At 37.9% G+C, this 23,134-nt stretch overlaps 2 protein-coding genes across 3 annotated transcripts in view; one reads left to right on the forward strand and one right to left on the reverse strand.

The window, feature by feature from the left end:
• The window catches only part of LOC132157376 (pleckstrin homology domain-containing family H member 2-like), a 43,342-nt gene extending 26,463 nt beyond the window's left edge, over window positions 1-16,879 (reverse strand). Inside the window, exons 1-7 of the mRNA XM_059566710.1 lie at window positions 16,727-16,879; window positions 13,445-13,582; window positions 6,213-6,275; window positions 3,089-3,238; window positions 2,925-3,008; window positions 2,774-2,855; window positions 2,381-2,584 (exon numbers count right to left, since the gene is read on the reverse strand). Coding sequence (XP_059422693.1) covers window positions 2,381-2,584; window positions 2,774-2,855; window positions 2,925-3,008; window positions 3,089-3,238; window positions 6,213-6,275; window positions 13,445-13,564 — 703 coding nt within the window. The 5' untranslated portion in view covers window positions 13,565-13,582; window positions 16,727-16,879. The remainder of the gene's footprint in view (window positions 1-2,380; window positions 2,585-2,773; window positions 2,856-2,924; window positions 3,009-3,088; window positions 3,239-6,212; window positions 6,276-13,444; window positions 13,583-16,726) is intronic.
• Window positions 16,880-17,020: 141 nt separating this feature from the next.
• thada (THADA armadillo repeat containing) overlaps window positions 17,021-23,134 on the forward strand; it is a 103,528-nt gene continuing 97,414 nt past the window's right edge. For both annotated transcript variants that reach the window (XM_059566713.1, XM_059566712.1), the window contains exons 1-14: window positions 17,021-17,156; window positions 17,390-17,470; window positions 17,540-17,646; window positions 17,721-17,854; window positions 17,987-18,135; window positions 18,672-18,704; window positions 18,810-18,858; window positions 19,009-19,202; window positions 19,312-19,406; window positions 19,503-19,726; window positions 20,882-21,585; window positions 22,473-22,627; window positions 22,745-22,900; window positions 22,989-23,084. In XM_059566713.1, the coding sequence (XP_059422696.1) occupies window positions 17,398-17,470; window positions 17,540-17,646; window positions 17,721-17,854; window positions 17,987-18,135; window positions 18,672-18,704; window positions 18,810-18,858; window positions 19,009-19,202; window positions 19,312-19,406; window positions 19,503-19,726; window positions 20,882-21,585; window positions 22,473-22,627; window positions 22,745-22,900; window positions 22,989-23,084 (2,169 nt within the window). In that variant the 5' untranslated portion in view covers window positions 17,021-17,156; window positions 17,390-17,397. The remainder of the gene's footprint in view (window positions 17,157-17,389; window positions 17,471-17,539; window positions 17,647-17,720; window positions 17,855-17,986; window positions 18,136-18,671; window positions 18,705-18,809; window positions 18,859-19,008; window positions 19,203-19,311; window positions 19,407-19,502; window positions 19,727-20,881; window positions 21,586-22,472; window positions 22,628-22,744; window positions 22,901-22,988; window positions 23,085-23,134) is intronic.

Raw genomic sequence — 23,134 nt, forward strand, 5'->3', positions numbered from 1 at the left:
ACCAAGGCTGCATTTATTTTATCAAAAATATTTTGAAATATTTGTAGCAGAAATCACTCGAACCAGACAAATTAAAGAGTCGATCAGGGCTGTGACTGAAACACGAGCTGAATTCCTCAGTAAGGCAACAGGAAGTCATAAAACATTCTGTGCCACAAGTCCCAAGCAAGATAACCAACCAACCAACGCTTTCACAGAACAGCTTTCAACATTAACACCACTAGAACAATTATTGACAATTTCAATTCGGAGAAGAGATTTGTCAAATTTGTTGTTCGTAATTGATAAGCAACGCCGGACATCATGTGTAAACCCGTGAGAGTACTACACAAGTACTCTTGACTTGCCCCACCCAGCAGAACCAGACTCAAATTCCTAAGTGGGAAGGGGCTTTGAACCTCTGGTCTACACAGAAATCTTTGTCAAGAGAATGGCAAAGAAACTGTCTTTTCTACATGTATATGGACCAAAATGAACTCCAAAATGACTTCTAAATGAATATCAGTCCATCGCTTAGCTCCATATTCATTTATATGTAACCCACACATTTGACTATCATGTTATAACCACTTATTGTGTATGTCTTTTAATAACTATGGGATAGCTTAAGGATACATAGTCATGTCTAGTATCTATGTAATCGAATCTGCTTGCTTGAAATAGTCCTGACCATCAGTTATTTGTCAAATGTATCATATTCTTGTTATAGGAATCATGTCCAAAATTATATCCTGCAAGAGCGGGAAAATTCGGACCACATGCTTGGTAAGATAAACATATGATTTATGATACCCCCGAGCCAAGACAAATATCTGATTGGTCAAGACAACATTTGAGGTGTGGCCAACAGGCCAGTTTAAATACCCAGGACACCATAAAATCCTGCTTTTAGTCTCTAGCTATGCTTCTGCTATTATCATGTCTGCTTTTAGTTCTAGCCTTGCTTTTGCTATCAGTCATGCCTGCTTTTAGCTTTTAGCTTTGCTTCTTAGCTTTAGCTTTTAGCCATGCTGTTTGTCATCCCTGTTCTTTGAGCGCGGTTCCAGCGTGCTTCGGCCTGCACGCCTGCTGCTACTTAGCCACGATGAGAAGAAACACAACCTAGTCTCGTCAAACTTTACTTCTTTTCTTTTCCGTTTGAGAGTTTCGTGTTCTGAGTTAAGTTTTGTAACGTCGAGTTTCAACTTCAACCTGCACACAACTCCGTCTTCAGCCAACGCCCAACCAGGGCTTCCCAAGACGTCACTTCAGCAACTACTGAACTTCCAGCCAATCAGCGACATCGGAATACCCCTTTCAGCGACAACAAAGGGGACTCCCTTTTTTCACAGGAGACGCAAGTAACCTCCAGACTGTGACCTTTACTGGTGTATCTAATATAATTTTAACCTCATTGAGGAACTCAATGCGAGGGTTAATTACGTGATTGATGGTTGTTCATGTCTATCCAATTTAACGTATTGCTGTAAACTTGGGATTCCATATTTACATTCTCTTAAACTCATCTTTCCCTAACTTTCGATCTTCCTGCAACTTGTGTAAATGTGTGAGTGAGTGCGTTTGTGTGTTAGATTAGTTTATATGTCTTAGATTTATCTAATAAAGCCTTATTCATATTGAAAAGAGAAGTATCTTGTGTTTTGTGCTTACAATTTAATGTCTTAAACTGCCGATCTTGTTACTGTGCTAATTGATAGTGTTTTCACTATAGTTTGGATATTAATATCCAGCGCAGATTTGATGTTAAACGGCTCGTTCAGTGAATCGCAGGGCTTCTCAGTGATCAGCCGTGAAACAGTGATTCTGTTCAAATTCCCTTTAAAATCTTAAACGATTCCCTTTGAGCTAAATTGACCTGTTTCCCTTACATATTATTACAATTTGAAGTAATGTTTTCTATTTATAATATATTTTAAAATGCAATTTATTCCTGTGATGCAAAGCTGAATTTTCAGCATCACTACTCCAGTCTTCAGTGTCACATGATCCTTCAGAAATCATTCTTAAACCCTATTCGCACGGGATTAGTATTACCTTGTGTGATTTAAAAATTACCCCCCCCCCCACATCCACATCTGTGCATTCACACAGGATAAGTGAAGCCTGTGATTTTACTCCAATTTACTGTCTTCTCTCCTGGATTTGATGTCAAAGTTTTTCGTAACATTAAATATCACTAACAGAAGATTGTTCCTTACCGCATGGCTATTTTTTGTAACAATGTAAAAGTTTTTACTCTCAATTTTGATTTATTTAACATGTCCTTGCTGTATAATAGTTTTAATTTCTCCCCAGCCTTGTTGCATCCTGGTCAGACTCAACAGATTATGAACTGATACATTTAGTCAAACAGCTACAGATATTATTTCAGTGTTCTGACCAGTAGAGGGTCTCCTGCAGTCTGTGTGTGTGGGCTCACGATCTGGCAGGGTGCTGATGCTCTTCTGGGACGGCTCTGGGCCCGTCAGTACCTGAGGGCTCTTCCCTCTGATTTGGAAACAGCCAAAAGTCAGACTGCTGAGCCGCTGGGCCTCACCCGCACTGGGCTGCACTCGGCCACCAGAACCCAAAGCCAGCTCCATGGCTAAAACACAACACAAAAGCGACACTTAATAGCTCCTTTCCATCACTGGAAAAATTATGAAAAATTGCTTTGACAAGCCTAACACTGGACATACTGCAAAACTAGCAGGAATAATGTGGTAGGATGCTATTTTGATAACACAGTGGCCATGGGTTAACCTGATATGTATGTGAATACATGCATGAATACCTTGCAGTCGTGTTCTCAGGTCTTGTATATCTGCCTCCTGTTGTTGGTTGATCTCTCTCAGAGAGGCATTCTCTATATCAAACTACAAGAGTCTAACATTTACACACCATTTATTCTACAACAAACACATGCACAAAAAGCATGGACCTACTTCATTCAGCTTCCTCATTACCCATTCCTTGATCTTGGCTGCTTTTTCTTCAACTGTCTTGGCATCTTGGATTCGGTTCTGTTTCTGAAGGTGTAATGTAATGTATTTAAATAGGCCTCTATGATGCAAACCTGATGGTTTTGGAGACTGGAACTGGGACTGACCTGTTCCTCCAGCTGTTGCTCTAGAGTGGCAATAAACTCGTCTTTCTCCCGCAGTAGCTTTTGGAGATTTTGACAGCGCCTGAACAGCGGCAGCTCTGAATCACTTGACTGGATATCTGATGTCTTTAGACGCTCTTCCATCCATTGCACCTGAAACACACACATTATTAGTACTGGTCATATTATTATATAAAAAAATCTAATATACAGGGGTTGGACAAAATAATGAAATAATGTGAACTCCCATTATTATGGGTGTTTATATAAATTGTGGAACAGATTACAGTGAAAACTTGTGGTTCTGTTGTGTCTCCTGCCTCCTCCTTAGACGTGACACTCTCGAGAGTTGCCAGATTGAGAACACGCTACAGGAACGCAATGGAAGATGACAACCCTTACACACTGTAAGCTGATGAACCGATTTACCTGTGTTTTAATATTAGACATGTTTTTAGATGGTGCCCGAGTAGAATCTGTGATCTCGCTAAAATAGGCTGAGTTTTCCACCACCTGGCAACCTGGCGAGTCTTAATACTATTGGGCAAATTGGCAGTGTGTGGAATCACACAGACCCAAACAAAAACAGACATGGAACCGCATTCCAAAACAGAATAACTGTAGCATTTTTTTCTTTTGGAGAAACAAGTATGTAAACTTATCATGTTACCTAAATATTTGCAAACATATTTTGGTATTTTTATGTTTTAGTGCAGTCAGAAAATGTACATATAGCACCTTTAATAAAGGAATAGTGCCTATATCCAAGGTGTTCACATTATTTTGTCCAACCCCTGTGAATGAGTAATATAAATTATAATATAGTTTTTTTGAAATTATCCTTTAAATGTAGTCACCTGACCATTTTACTCCCAATAAAACATAATAATAATATTGCAAGATGATGAAAACTTTGACCAACCATAATAAAAGTATGGAAAAAATATTTTCATATACATTTGTTACATTACAATAGTATTAATTGTACCAAAATAATCAAGCCATTTAGGCAGGGGCGGATCTACCGGGGTGGCATGGGGTGGCAAATGCCACCCTAAAAGAAAGCCTTGCCACCCCTGCTTCCACCCCAGTTGGCAGCAACGAGTTAAAAGTTATGGCCAATTAGAAAATTTATGAGCGCGAATCTCCAATGTCCGACTGCAGTGAATGCAGCAGCATGAGAGGACGACAGAGCGGCACGAGACTGATTAGTTTGGAAAAGTTTCTATAAAGAAATGAAGCTATAATGAAAGCACAGTGCAAGCATAGTTGTAATGTTGACTTTGAGATGATAAATATCAGGTTGAAGAACGTTATTTCGCTAACTAACGTTACAGTGGTGTAATAATACTACGTTATTCCATACTACGTGATACGTAACCCACTTTTAAAAAGCGTGAGGATACATAACAACTTCGTTTTGTGTCTGAACTTTCACACTTTCATTCATAAATTCACCCGTCTGTGTTTGAAAAGCGACAAGGATTGAATCGGAATTCAGTCACAAATAGAACTTGCTTCATAAAGCAGAACGTCATGCCATTTTTGAATGAATAAATCAAAATCATTTAATCAAATCTCGATATGGACTAGTGTCTGTGAATATTATAGGTGTTGTTATACACGTCTCTGGGAATGAGTGCTCTACTACACACACACACATACACACACAGAAGCACGTGAGGTGTTTTCAGCTTTTCACTATACTGAAACATGATGTAGGCCAGTGGTTTTCAACCTGTGGGTCGCGATGGTATTGCAGGTGGGCCGCCAATTACTATTAAAAGAAATAATAATATGTAAAAATGTCTAAGTCATAAAATAATAACATCATTTCATATATTTAATTAAATAACAAAAAATAAATATTAAATTGTAACTATGCTTCCACTATTCAAGCTCGCTGATTGGTTTAAAAATAAACCGCCAATTTATCTTAGATATTTTTGCTGCATATGCTACAGAGCAACAAATTCAAACATGCATAAATGGCTGTTAACAGGGTCAACATAAATGGCTGTCAACATGTTTCCTCCTGACTGCTTCATTCTATCATCATTCATTCATATCGTATACACAGACAGAAACTGCAATGTCTTTACGACAACCTGTCAGAATAAAATCTCGGTATAACTTGAAGAAATTTGAACAGAAATATAGTACCATTGCACAGTAGCATATGCTACACTTCAAGTAGGCCTAACAGCTAATAATAATAATAGTTTATTAAAAAACACAGAAACTCTGTCTACAACCCACCAAATAAAAGATTGGTCTAACTCAAAGAAATTGTGTAAGAAATTGCACAGTAAAATATTCTTAAAAAAGATCTACTAAAATGTAATTTTAAGAGAATATCCCAAATGTTTTCATAAATGTTTTAATTTAAACTTGCCAAAACAATAACACCATTTCGAATTTCTAAAAGTACATTTGTATTTGTGCCTATAATGTTTATTTGTTTATTATTATTGTCAGCTAATAAAACCTATGCTTCAGGGACCATATTCATATTACATCTAAGGCTAAATGTAGCTCTTGACTGGTTGAGTTAGATGGTGATTAACACTGAACAGTAGAAAATCAGTTGAGTCTCCCCAGCTGGAAATGTCATTGGCTGTGTTGTGTTTCTTATAATAAATTGACATGTTGATTACACTTAATCTTTCATAATGCTCTCAATTACATCGATGCATACAGTATGCATTTGTGAGTGTGGAGGTGCTTATGGGTAATGGTCAGGCAGGTGAGAATAAGGTGGGGGGGTGGGGGGGGTCACAGTATACACACTACAAAAAAGACTACAACGCTGTATAGCCTATAATGTTAGTTAGGTAGCTCTGACGTTTGTTCTGTGTGAAATAGGCTACAAAAGTTAACATAGCGTATACATATACTATTTATCATGAAACTGTGATAACTGTGACTAAATTCAGTATATATACATCTGCCATATGTTGCCACCCCTCAAAAATTCCTGCCCCCTTCTTGCCACCCCATCAATATTTTTCTAGATCCGCCCCTACATTTAGGTAAAGAATCATAACTTTAATAAATCATTGTCAGAGCAAATACTTAACATTCCTAATATGGATGAAATGTTTAAGAGAGTGATATTAATATTTACCTGCTGGCTGGCCTCATATGCCCTCCGCTCTGCTTCCAGTACCTGTGTCTCCAGCTGCTGCATCTGAGAGAGAAATGAATGGGCAAATGAGCCATGCTTGTGCATGAATATGTATAAACATGAGAATTATTAAAAGTCTACATCCAAATTTCCCTCATGCATAACATTTTCCAAGCATCACAGGGAAGAATAAACCAGCTGGTTTTGTAAACAAATATCCTTCTTTTTTAAAGCATGTATTCTTCTCATAGCATAGTATTGTCAGGATATCCATTTGCAAATCATTTTTACCATAGCGTATGCCTTCCTATATTACTGTTCATGTCATTCCTTTAAGCCTTTTATTTTAATTTTTTCGGATTAAAAGACAGAGATGATTTTTAATAAAGCTAATTAAACCATTCAAAATGAGTGAGATTTGCATACACCAAACATTCTGGTGTTAAATTGCTTGATCGGTGTTATGCGCTTGTTTCTGCTTTGGCAGGAGCTCCATCAGTAACCTGTTTCTATTCATACAGTTCCCAAAAAAGAGCAGACAAATATGACCTAACACACTGCTAATAGTTACTGCTGCACTCATATTTTCCACTGAACACCATACAAAAGTGTTTTTATGCATCTGTGTGTGCATGCAACCCAATGATATTCTGATCTAACAGCCTCTTTTTTTTTTACAAGCCTCCATCATTAAAGATGTTTAATATGTTCCAACACACAAAAGCAATTTTGACAATTGACTATTGTTAATGGTGCATCAGTCAGATCTTGATGAATGACGTATTTCACTGATTCGCAGGTGGTAGTTTAAAAGAAATTTCAAAGACTCTGGCTAATTTTGCATGATAGAAGTCTATTGATGCTCAAGGTTTAGTAAGCCAACACCTACCGGACTAAACCAAAGGGTGTGTCCACCAAAACACACTGATGATCAGAAATACATCACACACTCATTATCTCTGTTGTCCACACACAGTCACTATCCCAACAGACTATTCATGCATACAGCTTAATGTGGAACTAACTATATATATGTTTATACTGCACCAACCACACACACACACACACACACACACACACACACACACACACACACACACACACACACACACACACACACACACACACACACACACACACTGTACACACGGGTACACACCCAACCCCATCTGTGGTCAAGCTGGTCCACCACTGCCCAACAGTGTAATATAGAGAATAAAAAATAGCAGGGTAATTACAGACTGTTCTGAGAACAGCTGCACAAACCTAGATAGACTCTGAATGGTTCAGCCACAGGTTAGTGCTAGTGCTGTTTTCTAAAGGCCATCATTAAACCTGTCTTGGTGAAGACTTGGTGCTTGAATCGCCAATGAACACCTGTGAGCTTAGTGACCGTTTGATGCATCTGATTGCCTGGCACTACTTTCACTAACATTAAAACTTTTTTGAAAGAAATGAATGCTTTTATTCAGCAAATATGCATTACGCTAATCAAAAGGTACAGACTTTTAAAATGTTTTTTTTTTTAATACAATTCAAATAAACGCTGAGCAGTAAATCAGGATACTAGCATGTGACACTGAAGACTGATGTAATGATGCTGAAAATTCAGCTTTGCATTACATGCATACATTGCATTTAATTGCACTTAAACAACAACAAAAACAGTTGTTTAAAATGTAAATAATATTTCACAATATTTTTATATCCTTTAAAAAAAATGTAGCCTTGGTGAGCGGAAGAGACTTTACAATACTAAACACACAAACACACACACACACACACACAAACCTAAACCCTAAAAACCCTAAACTTTTGATAACTTCAGGTTGTCTCAATGACATTGTGATTAAAAGTTGTGAAAACGTTTAAAAGATACCCCCCCCCCCCCCCCCCCCAACATTTAGCAGCAATACTGACGTATAAAAGCCTATTCCACTTAAGTTTTTGACTGATCTGCAGTGTCAGTCTGATTTGGTACTCTGAAACTTCAAACAATTCAGTACACAAGTGAGCTGTCTAGGGCTCTGAAGCGGTTCAAGGAATGAAAACGAAAACCGGAAACGAATGAAATTTTGACAGGAACAGAACCACAAACAGAAACGAAATCAAATTTTAGATATTACGAACAGAATCTAAAAATTTAAATGGCCATTAACCGGTTAATAACGTTATTTTATCCTTCCATTTAATATTTAAAATTTGCTGTCAACCAATCACTAATTCCAGCAGTATGGCATACACAAATGTGCTGAAGCCAATGAGTGAAATGTCCGCTCAGCTGTGAACTCATCATAGGTAAGTCGCTATGGCAATGCACCGCCTTCAGGGCCGGATTAATACCAAATTAGGCCTGATGACGCAGCGCAAAAAAGGCCTATTTTTTCTCGTTGTTGGTGCATGTGCATTCGACACTCAAGCGCCAGCATGCTAAGCCTTTCCTGTTCAACTGAGGACCGCGGCTCTCTTCTGATTATTCCCAACTTTGAGAAGCTCTGCTTGCCGGGGGCATTGGACATCATCATGCACAGATAGATGCGCAACCCAATTTCGACATTTCGAAACGTCTGAAAAAGATTCAGCGATGACAAAAGCTCGTACAAGCTCTGCTGATTCATTCACAGTCACCGGTTTCTGAGTGCATGAATGCAGCAAACTGTATCAGCTAATTTTGACCGATTAATAATCAGTTAAATGGTTTAAAAAGTCATTTATTTATTTTCACTAAATTATCAAAATATATAAAAAGGTTTGCTGCATGGTATATATATATATATATATATATATATATATATATATATATATATATATATATATATATATATATATATATATATATATATAAAATAATAATAACTGAAAGTACAAACGCTATATAATAAATAACATTTTAGCATCCAGATATGTCGGGAACATGGAAACATTTGGATTCCTGCCGAATGAGAGAGGTAAGGCATCAGCTTCACCTTTAATTTGTTTTGGATTGACGTTTTTATAGCCTATAACTTTAGGATTTGCTTTGGAGATAAACTAATAACTGTTTTTATAATGTTTTAAACATTTTACTTTAGACTAGTTACAGGCATTTTAGCCTTCATTATTTCAGAAGTAATAGGGCTAATAAATGCGATGTGAGCCGTGACTTGTTTTTTTTTTCACTCTCAAAACACAATCTTATACAAGTGTCTTTTTTTTAACAATGCAGCAAACCTTTTTAAATATCTTAAAAATAGTTTGATGTCTTTAAAGTGTTGATAGATTTATTATTATTATTTTTTAAGTATCTTACATTTGGCCAAAATCTAGAGAAGATGATGCTGTATCGGCTGTGACTAAGCGTTAGATCTCAATTTTTTTCTTTTTGAATAAAGAAAACACTATACTTTATTATTATTATTGTATTATTATTATTATTAGGCAAATTATAGGCAAATAATATTTTTAAAAAAAAATAACGTTATTAACTGGTTTTTCTTCCACCCGAACCGGTTTTCGGAACGGTAATGATATCAGAGGAACGCAGAACAGAAACGTTAAAATATCGATTCTGCTCGGAGTGAACCGATTGAATTTTTTTTTTTCATTTTCAAGCCCTGCGCTGTAAAAAATCCAACTCACAAAAAGTTAGGCTAACGATTATATTTTAGTTAACTGGACAATTAAATGCAAAAATGTTGGCATAACTAGTGAAAAGACGTTGGTACAACAATCGTTTGACCAACCTAGAATTGATTGTAAATTCAATTTGTAAATTCAAGTAAACAAGAATACAAGTTGGGTTGGAGGTTTGAGCATGCGCATTGTAACGACCATGAAATTGGCGCATGTGCAATGAAGCACGCCAACACCGAACAGACAATGTTTTGTGTTAACAATTTAAAATGTTAAACATAGAACATTTAAAGTAATTAGGACCAATTGAATGAGATAGCACTTTGAATGTTTTTTTCATAGTCCAATTGGAATTTTCGAATCTTGCTGATATTCGACTGATAGTCGAATCATATATTTGGGGGCGGGGCAAAATACATTGAGCCAATTCAGACATTCGACAGCCATAATTACTGATGTTAACACACAGGGAAAATGTGTAACAAATGCCTTGCAGATACAAATGGCGTAAATAATGTTTTGATTAAAAGATAGTTAATAAATGTCAGCGAAACCCTAACAATTCACCATTTTTACAATAGTGCTCTCATTATAAAGTTATATAATCTGTCTATATGACAGAAGTTATTAATGTTCTGCATTTCTGTTTAGAGCTGCGCGCGCTGAAGATGACCAGTAGAGTGAGCATTTGATAGCAAGTTTTTAATCAATGGGATTAAACTCATAATTTCATGTAGAATACGCTTCGTTATTTATACAACACAACGTTAATATTAAGACTAATAGGTTATCTGCAAAAAGAGCCCGAATGAACATGAACGTGTCTGCGTGGCTCTGAATGAACTCTGTTTGTGGACGTGTTCTTCACGAAACAATGTGCAGAAACACAGCAGCCAAACTCTAAAAATTCACAGCGTTTTATTGTAATGGTCTTCTCATTATAATGGTATGGGTGTGACAGTCCAGTCATAGTTATTCATATTCTGCATTGTTGTTTGTCCTGCTCTTGCTGCGCGGTAAAGAGATATATCACCGTAGTACTACAATGAAGCACTTGACTCAAAACCAAATGCATCCAAAACCAAATGTTTTGAACTCACTTGTACTCTAAAAATCCATTCTCTGCCTGTGTCAGTTTGAGTCTTGGTAAAGTTTTAAATCCCTGCCGCCAAGATGCTCCTCTGTCGGTCACGGATTATGGAAAGTGAAACATAAATCTATAGAGGTGGTTGGATTTATTCATGCACTTTAAAATATAAATTTGAAGCTTCTTTCTTTTCTGATTCTTATTCACTGCTTTATCATTATAGGCTGTATATTAACTTATTGGGAGAAAACTAGAAGTTCTATGTGAAATCAAACATTTGAGCTCCCCCATAGTCAAAATGGCATAATCATAACACCACGTGAATATTCGACTGTGAGATTGGTAGTCGAATCAGGCTCCTCAAATCGACGCATCGAATCGTCGACTATTTGGGGTCACCCCTAATGGAACATTGTTTGGCATAAACGAAAAATTGATAATTTTGACCCATGCAATGTATTTTTGCAAATATCCCCTTGCTACTTAAGACTGGTTTGATGCTCCAGGGTCACATATAGCAAATACTGCTGAAACAAGCCACAGAGACTGCGACAAAGCTGAACTTTATGTTAATGATTGGTGACGTGGTGGTGACAGCCAATGGGAGTGCTGTAAACCAAAACAAATCAAAAACCTTCACGGATGCTTCCATCAGTTTGCACATGTAAACTTCACATTTCCATCAACAGATCTTTGAATCTTCTACAATCCCCCACTCTTCTCTGCTCCATACACTGCTGGCTACACTCAGTCTTTCATTCCATGCATTCCATCCTTGGCCTTCTGTGGCCGGCCCGCCCTGCACCCCTCATCCAGCCTCCCTCCACAGGCCAGCTCACAAAGCCTGTCTGTGTCACAGCCTTCACTGCACCACGGCTCCAAATTCCCCAGCGTCCCCTGGCCTCTGCTCCACACTGCACTCATCTGTGTCCTGCAGCAGCACACTGTATACTACACCAGAAGCTCGCGTTTCCATTCTAGTAGAATCTAATAAGAGTCCTAACAGATTCCTGCTTCACACAATGTGCTCTCAGTGTGAGAATACAAGTTCATGTGCATTTGACTGCACTTGAAACTTGCCCATATTTTTACCGTAATGGTTTAAAAGAAAGGTTTGCATCTATTCATAAGCAGGATATGGTGTAGGCTTTATGTGCGCCTTTGTGACATTCTTGAGCTTCTTTGCATGATGAGCAAATGCTGTCAAAGTCTGGCTGTTCCATTTTCGTAAACTTCACCAAACAGGATGTAAACCAGGGGAGAAAATGACCTACATTTCTCCCAACAAACCACACTTGGATTAGCATATATGTGTTTGTTTGTGTACGTATTTAGCATGCTAACTTCCTGTATAACACAAGGCCAGGCATTTCCTCCCTTGGGAGTCTCAGTGATTAAAACATTTCGCCTGTCTCTCTCCATCTTATTTTACTCCCTCTCTTTCCCTTTCACTCTTATACCTTCTGTCCTGTCCTACAAGACGTGTAAAACTATAAAAACATTTTTTAAATGATAGTTTGAGACAACCCGATGATTAGGAGAGATAAATAGAGTCCACTGTCCCAAATCAGATACGTTTCTTAGGGAATGGTGGCCTGAATATGTACGTGAAGCAATATAAAAATACGTAATTACAATAATATCTTTTGACAGATAAACAGGCTAAATATTTGTACAACACTTAGTTATATTCATATAGATATATACATTCGTATTTCAGATATTTCAGCAGAAGTGATAGTGTTTTTATTTAAAAGTCTTTATTTCACATCTTCTGAACTGTTGACAACAAACACCCGCTTACCCCCTTTGAAAGACTTTGAAGAGCAAGGGCAATTTTTAATACAACTTTGATTAAATTATTCTGAAAGAAGAAAGTCCATTTTTGGATAAACTATCCCTTTAAAACTGTAAGAGGTTCAATTACAAAATGCTTTAGGGCACCAATCGTTAAGATTGCTCAAGAAAGAGCATCATCACAATAGCTGACTATACATTTCCTAAACTTGACCTCTCCCCAAGGGCAAGACTTTTAAAGCACCCGGATACATCCTGAATCTGTAATTCAGAGAAGATTCTGCTATCCCAGAATGCAGCAGTCAGGATCCCTGTGGTTAGGCGTCTGTTTATATTAACCTCTAATCTGCTCTCCCTCGAGATAGGCCAAAAAAATAGGCCATGGCACGCATAGACACACACACACACACACACACACACACACACACACACACACACTCTTTCGTGGAAATGAAAACCAAACATGGAAATGAGCAAATACTTTAATAGGTGGCTTCTTTGCCTTTCCTAGAATTCCCTTCGACTGAGTATCTTGGTAATATGAAAACAGACGGGAATTAGCAGGGTGGTGACAGTTACCAACAAATCATATGCCTGTTCTGTTATTACTTTAATAAAAGATGGTTGAGTTTTACTTGCTCAGCATGTCTGATGTAATGGTTTTTAAAGCTTTGAGAGCAGACCAGCAAGCCGAGCGAAGGGACTCAGGGACCGAGATGTAGTGCGTTTGACTGACCTTTTCTGCCGTGAGCTCTCGGATCACACTCATCTGTCCACGAAACTTGAAGAGTAGGGCCTCGAGGGCCATGCATTTCTCTTTCCACTCCCTGCCTGCGCTTTCATCGCCCTCCGCCATGCTGTCACCCCTCAGGCCCTGCCACAACATGAGGCACACAGAGCTTGTAGTAGAAGACCACTCAAGAAGATATACTATGAATCCGATGTGATATACAGCAAAACAATTATCTTGATATTTTTCAGACTCTTCATGATATTTGATATACCGTTGTGAGGAGTGGGGCGGGGCCGAGAGCCGTGGGAACAGGAGCGAGGCCAGTGGGGTGATTGGAGATGAACGACACCAGTTCGACCCACCGGTCTCGAGTCCCACGGAGGAGATGGAAGGATATAAAACAGGAGCGACGACAGTGAAGGACGAGAGAGGACCAGGCCTGGGTTTTAGTTTGTGTTTGCTTTTTATTTGTACGCGACAGTCGTCCGCCAGGGGCTGATGCGCTGTTTTGTGTTTATTTTGTTATTAAAGTCTTTATTTGATTGTCCGCCGGTTCCCGCCTCCTTCTTCCCGATGATTAGGAAGGTTTTATCATTACAACCGTATTTTCCGGACTAAAAGTCGCACTTTTTATCATAGTTTGGCTGGTCCTGCGACTTATAGTCAGGTGCGACTTATTTATCAAAATTAATTTGACATGAACCAAGAGAAAACATTATTGTCTACAGCCGCGAGAGGGCGCTCTATGATGCTCAGTGCTCCTGTAGCCTTCACTGAAAACAGATCGCCCTCTCGCGGCTGTAGACGGTAGTGTTTTCTCTTGGTTCTTGGTTCTAAATAAATGCAACTTCTAGTCCAGTGCGACTTTTATATATATTTTTTCCTCATCATGACGTATTTTTGGAACTGATGCGACTTATACTCTGGTGCGACTTATAGTCCGAAAAATACGGTACATCTTTGCTATAAGGAACAATGCTTTTGACCAACCAGCCATATTTCAACATTGAAATTTGGTTAAGATAATATTTTTTTCAGCACTGAAAAACATTGTTCTTAATGTGGTAAAAAAAAAGTTGATCAAAAAACAACAATCAATGAATGTTTGTTGGCTTATGTTGAAAGGGAAGATGTGTAAACAATCAATCAATGAATGCTGTTTCCTTTTTACATGCATTTTTACTGAAACGTAGTACAAGAAAAATGTCATGGAAATTAAGTGCCAAGACTTGTCTCATGGCATGGTCTTTCGTAAACGTTTTCGGCCAAACAATACTATAACCTAGAAATAATTTAACGAGGTCTCTTGCAAGTCTCAGCAGCACGAATTATGTGCCCAGCTACATCTGATTCAAATATTATGCTAATTAACAGTGTTGAGTGTTAATGCATTTAAGAAAAATAGCATTTAAATGATAATTTTGCCACAGTTTTTGCTTGAACATGTTATACATATCTAATCATTTCTGTAATACATTTTAATTTTAATTTTGTAACTTATAAAGCTTATAAGTTGCTTATAAGTCACTTATACTGGGTGGTGTTGGCGCAGTGGATAAGACACATATCTTTGGTGTGAGAGACCCGGGTTCGAATCTACTGTGAGACACCAATGTGTCCCTGAGCAAGACACTTAACCCCTAGTTGCTCCAGAGGCGTGTGACCTCTGACATATATAGCAATTGTAAGTCGCTTTGGATAAAAGCGTCAGCTAAATGTAATAAAGCGTTAAAATTAGTATTCATTTTACATATTAAATCTGGTGTATTGAAATGGCAAATGAAAATTATGTAATTTAATTTTCATTTTCATTTTGCACCAAACGTTGCACAAATGTATTGGAAAATGTAAATGTAAATACAGAAATGCATTGTCATTTTACATATTGCATTGTCATTCATATTACATCCCAAATTGAATATTGCTACCCATACGCTTCCATAAAATACAGACTGACACCTCAAAATAATCATCATCAAGAGTTGAGAAATTAAAAACTTTTAACATTCGGACAAAATAATCTGTCTCCTTTCTGCAAAAACATGCTTCTTCCACAGTTTGGGTTTTCACAGCTTCCCATGTTTCACAGAACTCAGAATGACATTTGTTTGGACATGCACAGATGTTAATGAACAGTGACTATTCTGAATAGGATGTTTATCTGATACAGAATTCTGATAAAGTGTATGCCAGCAGTCAATATTAACTGAAATTTTCCTATAGCAGTATGACATCTCAGATAAATTTGAACTTTAATCAGTTGGAAAGAAACTGTATTGGTTAGAAAAAAGAGAGGCAGCGAAACATATTTGAGGGCCAGGCAGGCAGAGCCCTGGACAAACTGACCACCACTATAAAAACAAACCCCACCAGCCAGCACTGACGCACCGTCATCACACTGTTCCATCAGAAAATTATAACTATGAAAAACATGTGTTCACTGCAATACAAAATATGTGTATAGAAATACAAACCTGATTCCAAAAATTGACTGTACAAATTGTGAGTAAAAAAGGAATGGAATAATTTACAAATTTCATAAACTTATATTTTATTCACAATAGAATATAGATAATATCAGTTTAAACATTTGATATGTTATCTGTTGTATTCTGAATAAAATATTGAAATTTGAAACTTCCACATCATTGCATTCTGTTTTTATTCACAATTTGTACAGTGTCCCAACTTTTTTGGAATCGGGTTTGTATGTGTTTAGCAATGAGGTCTCTAATATAATACACATATAGTACACATATAGGTGTGAATTTCCATTTCAGGAGTCAGTGATCCTGGTTCTGGCTTTATTTAATGTTCTGTGAGTTTCACTACATAACACAGATCAAATATAAATTGATTCATCATAACATTATATATAATAAATAAACTTTTTAACCTAACCAAATCGGTCTATGAGTTACTGTATATGTTAACTGTTAGCTGCAGTTAGTGACAGAATGATGACGCAATAGAATTGTATTCGTGAAAATTAATAGAAAAGAACAGGTTATAATTATTTACTATTAACTGAATTTCTATTATATCAAATCAATAAATAGTGTATTTCAAACGTATTCAATACCCTATATTAAGCTTTTCATTTTCAAAACCACTTTTTAAACAATCAACAGGGTACATAATATAGGCTACATTTATTTTTATAATCTTTTTTCATCTAAATATATAATATAGAACTTTCCTATTTGAATAAGTAGAAATAGAAACTTTAACACTTTAATATCGTATTCCCTTTTTTTGTTAATAGTTTAAGATTTTTATCCTTACCCGGCAATCAGTATTACAGTGCTGAAGATTGAACTGGTTTCACACCAAAATACAAATAATATCCCGTCTTGTCGTAGTCGTTATTGCACAAATAATGACCTAATTATGATACAAAGAGCGACCGTTTTCTAGCTCAAAGTTTTCACTCCAGTATCGTCCTGTGGAAGTGGGCGGGATCGGGGGCGTGTTTTTTAACAATCAAACTATTGTATGTGTGGTTAGAAAATGGTGATGTCAATTCTGATTGACTTTGTCGTGGACCAATCACGCATCAGAAGTATTCTGCGTGAACCAATCATCTTTGTGCTGGGCGGTCTTCCCGCGCGACCCCGGAATCGACGCGTCACACGTGTATGATATGTTGCTGTGGGAATACTTATTTCTTCATGCAGCGTTGAACTTTATTACCGTTACCTGTTTTGTTACAAAGGTATGACAATATATTTTCATGTTTCAGGATGTTTTGATCGTGTAGCAGAACGGTCGGTGTGTAGGGGAATGTAATAAACACTAACGTGACTAGCACTAGATAACGTTAGGTTGAGCCAGAGCTCTTATAACTTCCTTAACTTGATCTTCAGCACTTGTTGTATGATCGTTGTAGGTAATTATACACTTAATGTATGACACACTTCTGCAGTTGCTGTTGTTGTTATGTCTCAGATCTAGTCATGGTTGTGAAGAAGAAAGCACCTAAAGTGGAGGTTGTAGCTTTGGATGATGTCCAGCTGAAGAGCCTGACAGGTGAGTGACAGAAATCAACTTTTAGTGATTGCGCATGAGTTATCTGTAATGTTTCATGCTTTCTTTCAGATTCCCTGTCTGTGGAGGGAGACCGTAGCTCCACGGAGCTCGCTCGGGCTCTGAAGGACAGTTTATCATCCTCTGAGCCGCTTGAGCAGATCCAGCTCATCTCGAAGGTCGGTCTGCAGCACACTCATCACTGAGTTATACTGAGTTATATTGAATGCACTGTTATTGTGTATGTATACAGGCAGGTGTCCTGTTGGAGCGGTTGAGAGAGGATGAGTGCACTATGGGTCCTCTACTGCAGGCTTGCCTGAGCACACTAGCGTTCCTGTTCACCAAACTGCCAGCCAAGAATCCACTGAAGAGAGCCGTAGCAAGGTTACACATTTCTCTGGCACTCATGCTACTGGAAAATCAATAACTCTATTAAAAATGATTGACTTCTGTGTGCTTTGCTTGCATATATGTATCTATTTAACACACTGGCATCAAGCATTTCTTCTGTGTCAGTGCACTAGGTAGTGTCCCGGACTGGCTGCAGGAGCAGACGGTTGGATGTCTGTCTGAGAGCCTGTCGTCCTGTCTCTCCTCTGCGAGCACAGATCACTGCTCACACTTAACAGATAGCATCACTTCCTGCCTGGATGGATTTAAACTCGGTATGTTAAAGTGATGTCATTTTATAAGATTCGATTGGAATCAGTAAGTTGTTTTTATTAAATTTTTTAAGAAATGAATGCTTTTATTCAGCAAGGATACATCAAAATTGATACCAAGCGCAGTTGTGATGCTGCAAAAGATTTCTTCTTTAGATAAAAATAAAAGTTGTGATTTTTAAACTTTATATTTATCAAATAAAATCCAGAAAAATATTAGGCAGCACAACCGTTTTCAACATTGATAGTATAATAAATTTGTCTTGAGCTGAAAATCAGCATATTAAAATAATTTTGAAGACTGGAGTAATGATGCTGAAAATTAATTCAGCACTGCATCACAGGAATAAATTACATTTTAAAGTATATTCAAATACAAAACAGTTGTTTTCAGTTCTAATAATATTTCGCAGTATTACTGTTGTTTTTTTAGATTTTTAAATTTTTTTGTATATATAATATTACAGATTTTTTTTCCAACCCCAAGAAGTATTATGTGAAGTGCAGTGTATTTTTAAATTGTTCTGTTTGTTTCACAGGTGAGAAATGTGTTCACCATTTGCTAACAGAAGGTTAGTATACACGTTAAATAGTTTCTATCTTAGGTTTTCTCAGTTTTTTTTTTTGCAAATTCTGTCACTGATTTATTTATGTCGTTTATTTTTTAAATCTCCTAGTGCTCCAGTTCTTCCAAAGGACGTTCAATTATTATGTGGAGCAGAACAGGTAAAGTTTTCCCTATTGTACTGTATAATCTGCTGTATGCATGGACAAAAAAGTTGCATGGATGAAATCTTGTTCCTGTTACCCAGAATTCTTAAAAACTGTCTCTAGCGTGGTTTGTTGTTGTGTGCTGACGTTTGATCTGTTGTCCAGGGCTTTGTCCGGTCGTCACGTGGTCCAGGCTCAGCTGATGCAGTCGTGTCTGGCCGCGGTCAAGGCCTCAATGCTGGTGGTTCAGAGGTCTCAGGAACCCATCTCTACTGCACTGCTTTCAGCTTCAGATGACTCCGATCTACATCAGGCTCTCAGTGGACTGCTCGGCTGCTATTCATGTATCTTGACTGATGGTAAGCCAAAGACCCATATATTCTTCACATGCAACTCGACATTGAGTGCTTTTGTATTTATTTCTGTTGATTTTTGTATTATTGTATTATAAGTTCTTTTCCCATTTAGAGGAGTTTATTCAGTCGGTCCAGAGCACTGCTGGGATGGCCGTTGTTTTGCTCATTAGATCTGTTATTGGCAGTGGAGATGATGTACCTGTCATAGTAAGTGTGAAGCAAGCAGCTTAATGTGTACTCCGTCTCATCTTGAGATCCATTCCTGGCTGTGGATGTGCTGTTAAGTGTGAAGTGTGTCTCCAGGTTGCGGGTCTTCTGCAGTGTTCAGTGGATGCAGGCAGCATCGCCCCCCAGTGTCTGAGACAGAGCTGCGCAGGACTGTATGAGAGACACAGGCCTGCAGCTGTGGCTCTGTATCTGAGTCATGGAGCTCTGGCTATGCTCAGCTGGAGAGGAAAGACTCTCGGTCCACAGGCCGAGAAACTGCTGCTGCTCATACCTGAAGTGCTGCTGTCTCTAGATACGAGGTACTAAAGGATACCAAATGCATTCACACAAAGGACATGCAAAGCTGCCGATTTGAACAGTTACGGGAACGAGGGATTTGTTTGCAAAATTAAATAACTGCCACTTGCTATAGCCTAAAGAAATATTTATTTTAAGTTGGCAGCATATTATTTTTTCTTCCCACAGATGTATGTATAAACTAGATCATAATTTTCTATTAAATTTTATATGCACTACTTTTCAAAAGTTTGAAATTTGATTTTTTTAAATGTTTTAGAAAAAAGTCCCTTATGCTCACCAAGGCTGCATTTATTTGATCAAAGTTCAGAAATAAAACTGTTATATTGTGAAGTATTTTTACAACTTAAAATGGCTGTTTATATATATTTTATAATGTAATTTATTTCTGTGATGCAAAGTTGAATTTTCAGCATCATTCAGTTTCACATGATCCTTCAGAAATCATTTCAAAATGAATTCTTATCAGTTGTTATCATCTGTTAAAACAGTTGTGCCGCTTAATATTTGCTGTGGCAATTGTTACATTTTCTTTTGAAGAATACTATTTGATGAATTAAAAAGTTCACAAGGAAAGTATTTATTTAAATATAAATCTTTATTTAACATGAGGAATAACTTAACTGTCCCTTTTCAATTTAAATAATCTATGCTGAAAGTATTGAAAATATTAAAAGAATAAAAAAAAGTAGTGTATATTCATCATTTATTTGCTCAGAGTTCTCCACAATTATATTTTTGAAGCTGCATTACAGTAAATATTGTGAATATTTACACAGCAAGCAAAAAAACAAACAAAAAAAAAACAGGAAATGAGAAACCCCCTGGAAAGACAAAATAAAATAAAAAAAACATTTTAAAAACTTTTTCTATCAACCATTTTTATGTTAAAAGGACAGAAAATATGATTATTATTATTTTTTTTTTTTTTCACTTCACATTTGTTTTTGGTAAAAAATAATGTTAGTAGAAAATGATGATTAATCTTGTAATTTCAGTTGTGAGAACACAAAATGAAAGGGTAATAAAAAAATTTGCATCACTACATTCACAATGTACTGCTGAGCTTTCTGAGCTCTCTGCGGAGTTCATTTTGAAGTTGATCAGCCTGGACTCTGTCACGAATCTCTCTCTCTCTCTCTCTCTCTCTCTCTCAGAGTGAAGGAGTCCAGTACGGTGATGGTAGTGGCTCGGGTTTTGACACTTTGGAGTGGAGCTGCGCTTGACTGCGTCCAGGTGGACACATGTCCCCCTCTCCTTCGCTCGTCTCTAATCGGAGGCTCTTCTCTGATCGCACGCCTCCACCAGCACATCTACGCCCACTGGGAGCACCCACTGGATGGGGTTCGACACCAGACGCGCTCCATGTTCCAGAACCTCCTCAAGCTCCACCAGCACTGCAGTGACCACACGTCCGATCCCACCGGAGACCCTTACATCACCCAGCTCACCCAGGACCTTCTAGCACTGGAGTGGCATATGAAAGGCAAGTACGGCACACTGGGCTGCCTGGTGGAGCACTTAGGAGCAGAGTATTTACTCAGGCTTGATGGTGGACTGCCATCCAGGCTGCTGGGTCTGATGGGGGATCAGACGATGGCACCATACGCCAGCGACCTTCTGGAGAAGCTGTTTGTCAGCCATAAGGCCCAGTTGTGTGCACGGTTTATGGATGGGGATGCCTGGATAGATGGGTGGCATGAAGTTTGGGTGAGGCCTCTGCTGCAGGTACTGTGCACAGCCCGATTGGATCAAACCACTTATATCCTGGACTACTTCCTGCCCAAACTGCTACGCTGCAACCCCTCCAGCCTTAGCCACATGGTACAAGCCCTGCAGGAGATGCCAGCCTGCACTGAGGGTAAGAGTCTTGTGTGTGTACAGTACAGAAAGATTGGGCTCAGTAAGAGTTTAGTTTTTATTTATTTTGTTTTTATTCGGCAAGGACACTAAACTGATCAGTGACAGTTTAGTAACGTAAAAGGCTTATACACATGAACTTATTTGTTTTGTTTTATTTGTTTCTATGGATTACTTGGTTTGTTACCGACATCTGGTGAAAATTTGTCAAGAAATGGTGTGTTCAATACTTATTCTACCTGCTGTGCATACATACATACATACATACATACATACAAACAAACAATACATTGAAATGGAAAATAGGAACAAAAAAATTCTATCATTATCATCTGTCATTTTTATCATCATTATCAATTTGTGTTTATTGATACTACGTTTTACTTTAAGAGTAACGATACTCTGAGATTGAAACAGACATTTTTAACTGATTTACAAAAATTTTAATCATGGATTTTTTTTATTCAATTGTTATTTTTGCATTTTTAAATCTTTGCAGTTTTCATTTGTGTATATATGTGCATAAATAATTTTAGGGGTATTTGAGTGTGTTTTATATATATATATAAAAACTGGTAGTCAAATAAAGGCCGGTCTTAGATAAAGGCCGGGGGAAAATTTGTGCAGCAGAGCCAGATAACGAATGTACACCCCCACTGCCAGAGCTTACTCGTGTCAAGAACCAGTTGCATCGGTTTTCTGATCACCAGTACACTGAACCGACAACCGTTTCTGTCAGACGCGTCCGATTCGAGAACCGAGGAGAATATATATATATAATTTTTTTTTTAATAAACAGTGTTATTAAATTCAAATGAGGATTTTGAGGCATTAGGGGTATTGTACAGAACTTACTGTTGTTTGTAAGTGCTAGTGTTTGTTCCTCAGGGTCGGCAGGCAGCAGAGGTGCGTTGGGGGCTCTGATGACGTGTCTGCGTGCCGCCCGGTCTCAGGGTGTTCTCAAGTCTGTGGAGGAGGAATTGTGTGGTGGCCTTGTGCCGCTCCCACTAATGCGACAGGCTCTGGTGCACAAACACGATCAGGTAAACAGGAACCACATTATATTTTACTATACCTTTAACAGTCTTTAATGTCTGACATGCTAAACTGTGTCAATTCTATAACACAAAGAGAAATGAAGGCTGTTTATATGAATTCAGGTGCGAATGGATGCTCTGGGTTTGGTATGTGAGAGCCATCGCAGCACAGAAACTCTGTCCAGACAGGAAATAGAGCTGATCCGCCACTTCCTGCCTTTTAACCTAAACAGTCAGTCACCAGGAGCCAGACAGCAGACTGTCAGTCTGTTAAAGAAGGTAGGAAGTGATGATAGCTTAAGGTTTGATTGGCCAGAAGATATTGGAGGCATGTTTTGATTGGTTCGTGTCTGTTTTGTGTCGTCAGCTCCTGTGTAGGGTGAAGGACAGCGCTCAGCTGCTGCAAAAGAAACTGGACCAACATCACAACCACAAACACCAGCAAGTCCTCGACATGTACCAGGTATAACTGTGATACTAACTGAGCTGTAAGATACACTTTGTGGATAGATT

Source organism: Carassius carassius, chromosome 14 (assembly GCF_963082965.1).
Source record: "Carassius carassius chromosome 14, fCarCar2.1, whole genome shotgun sequence".
NCBI classification, from domain to species: Eukaryota; Metazoa; Chordata; class Actinopteri; order Cypriniformes; family Cyprinidae; genus Carassius; species Carassius carassius.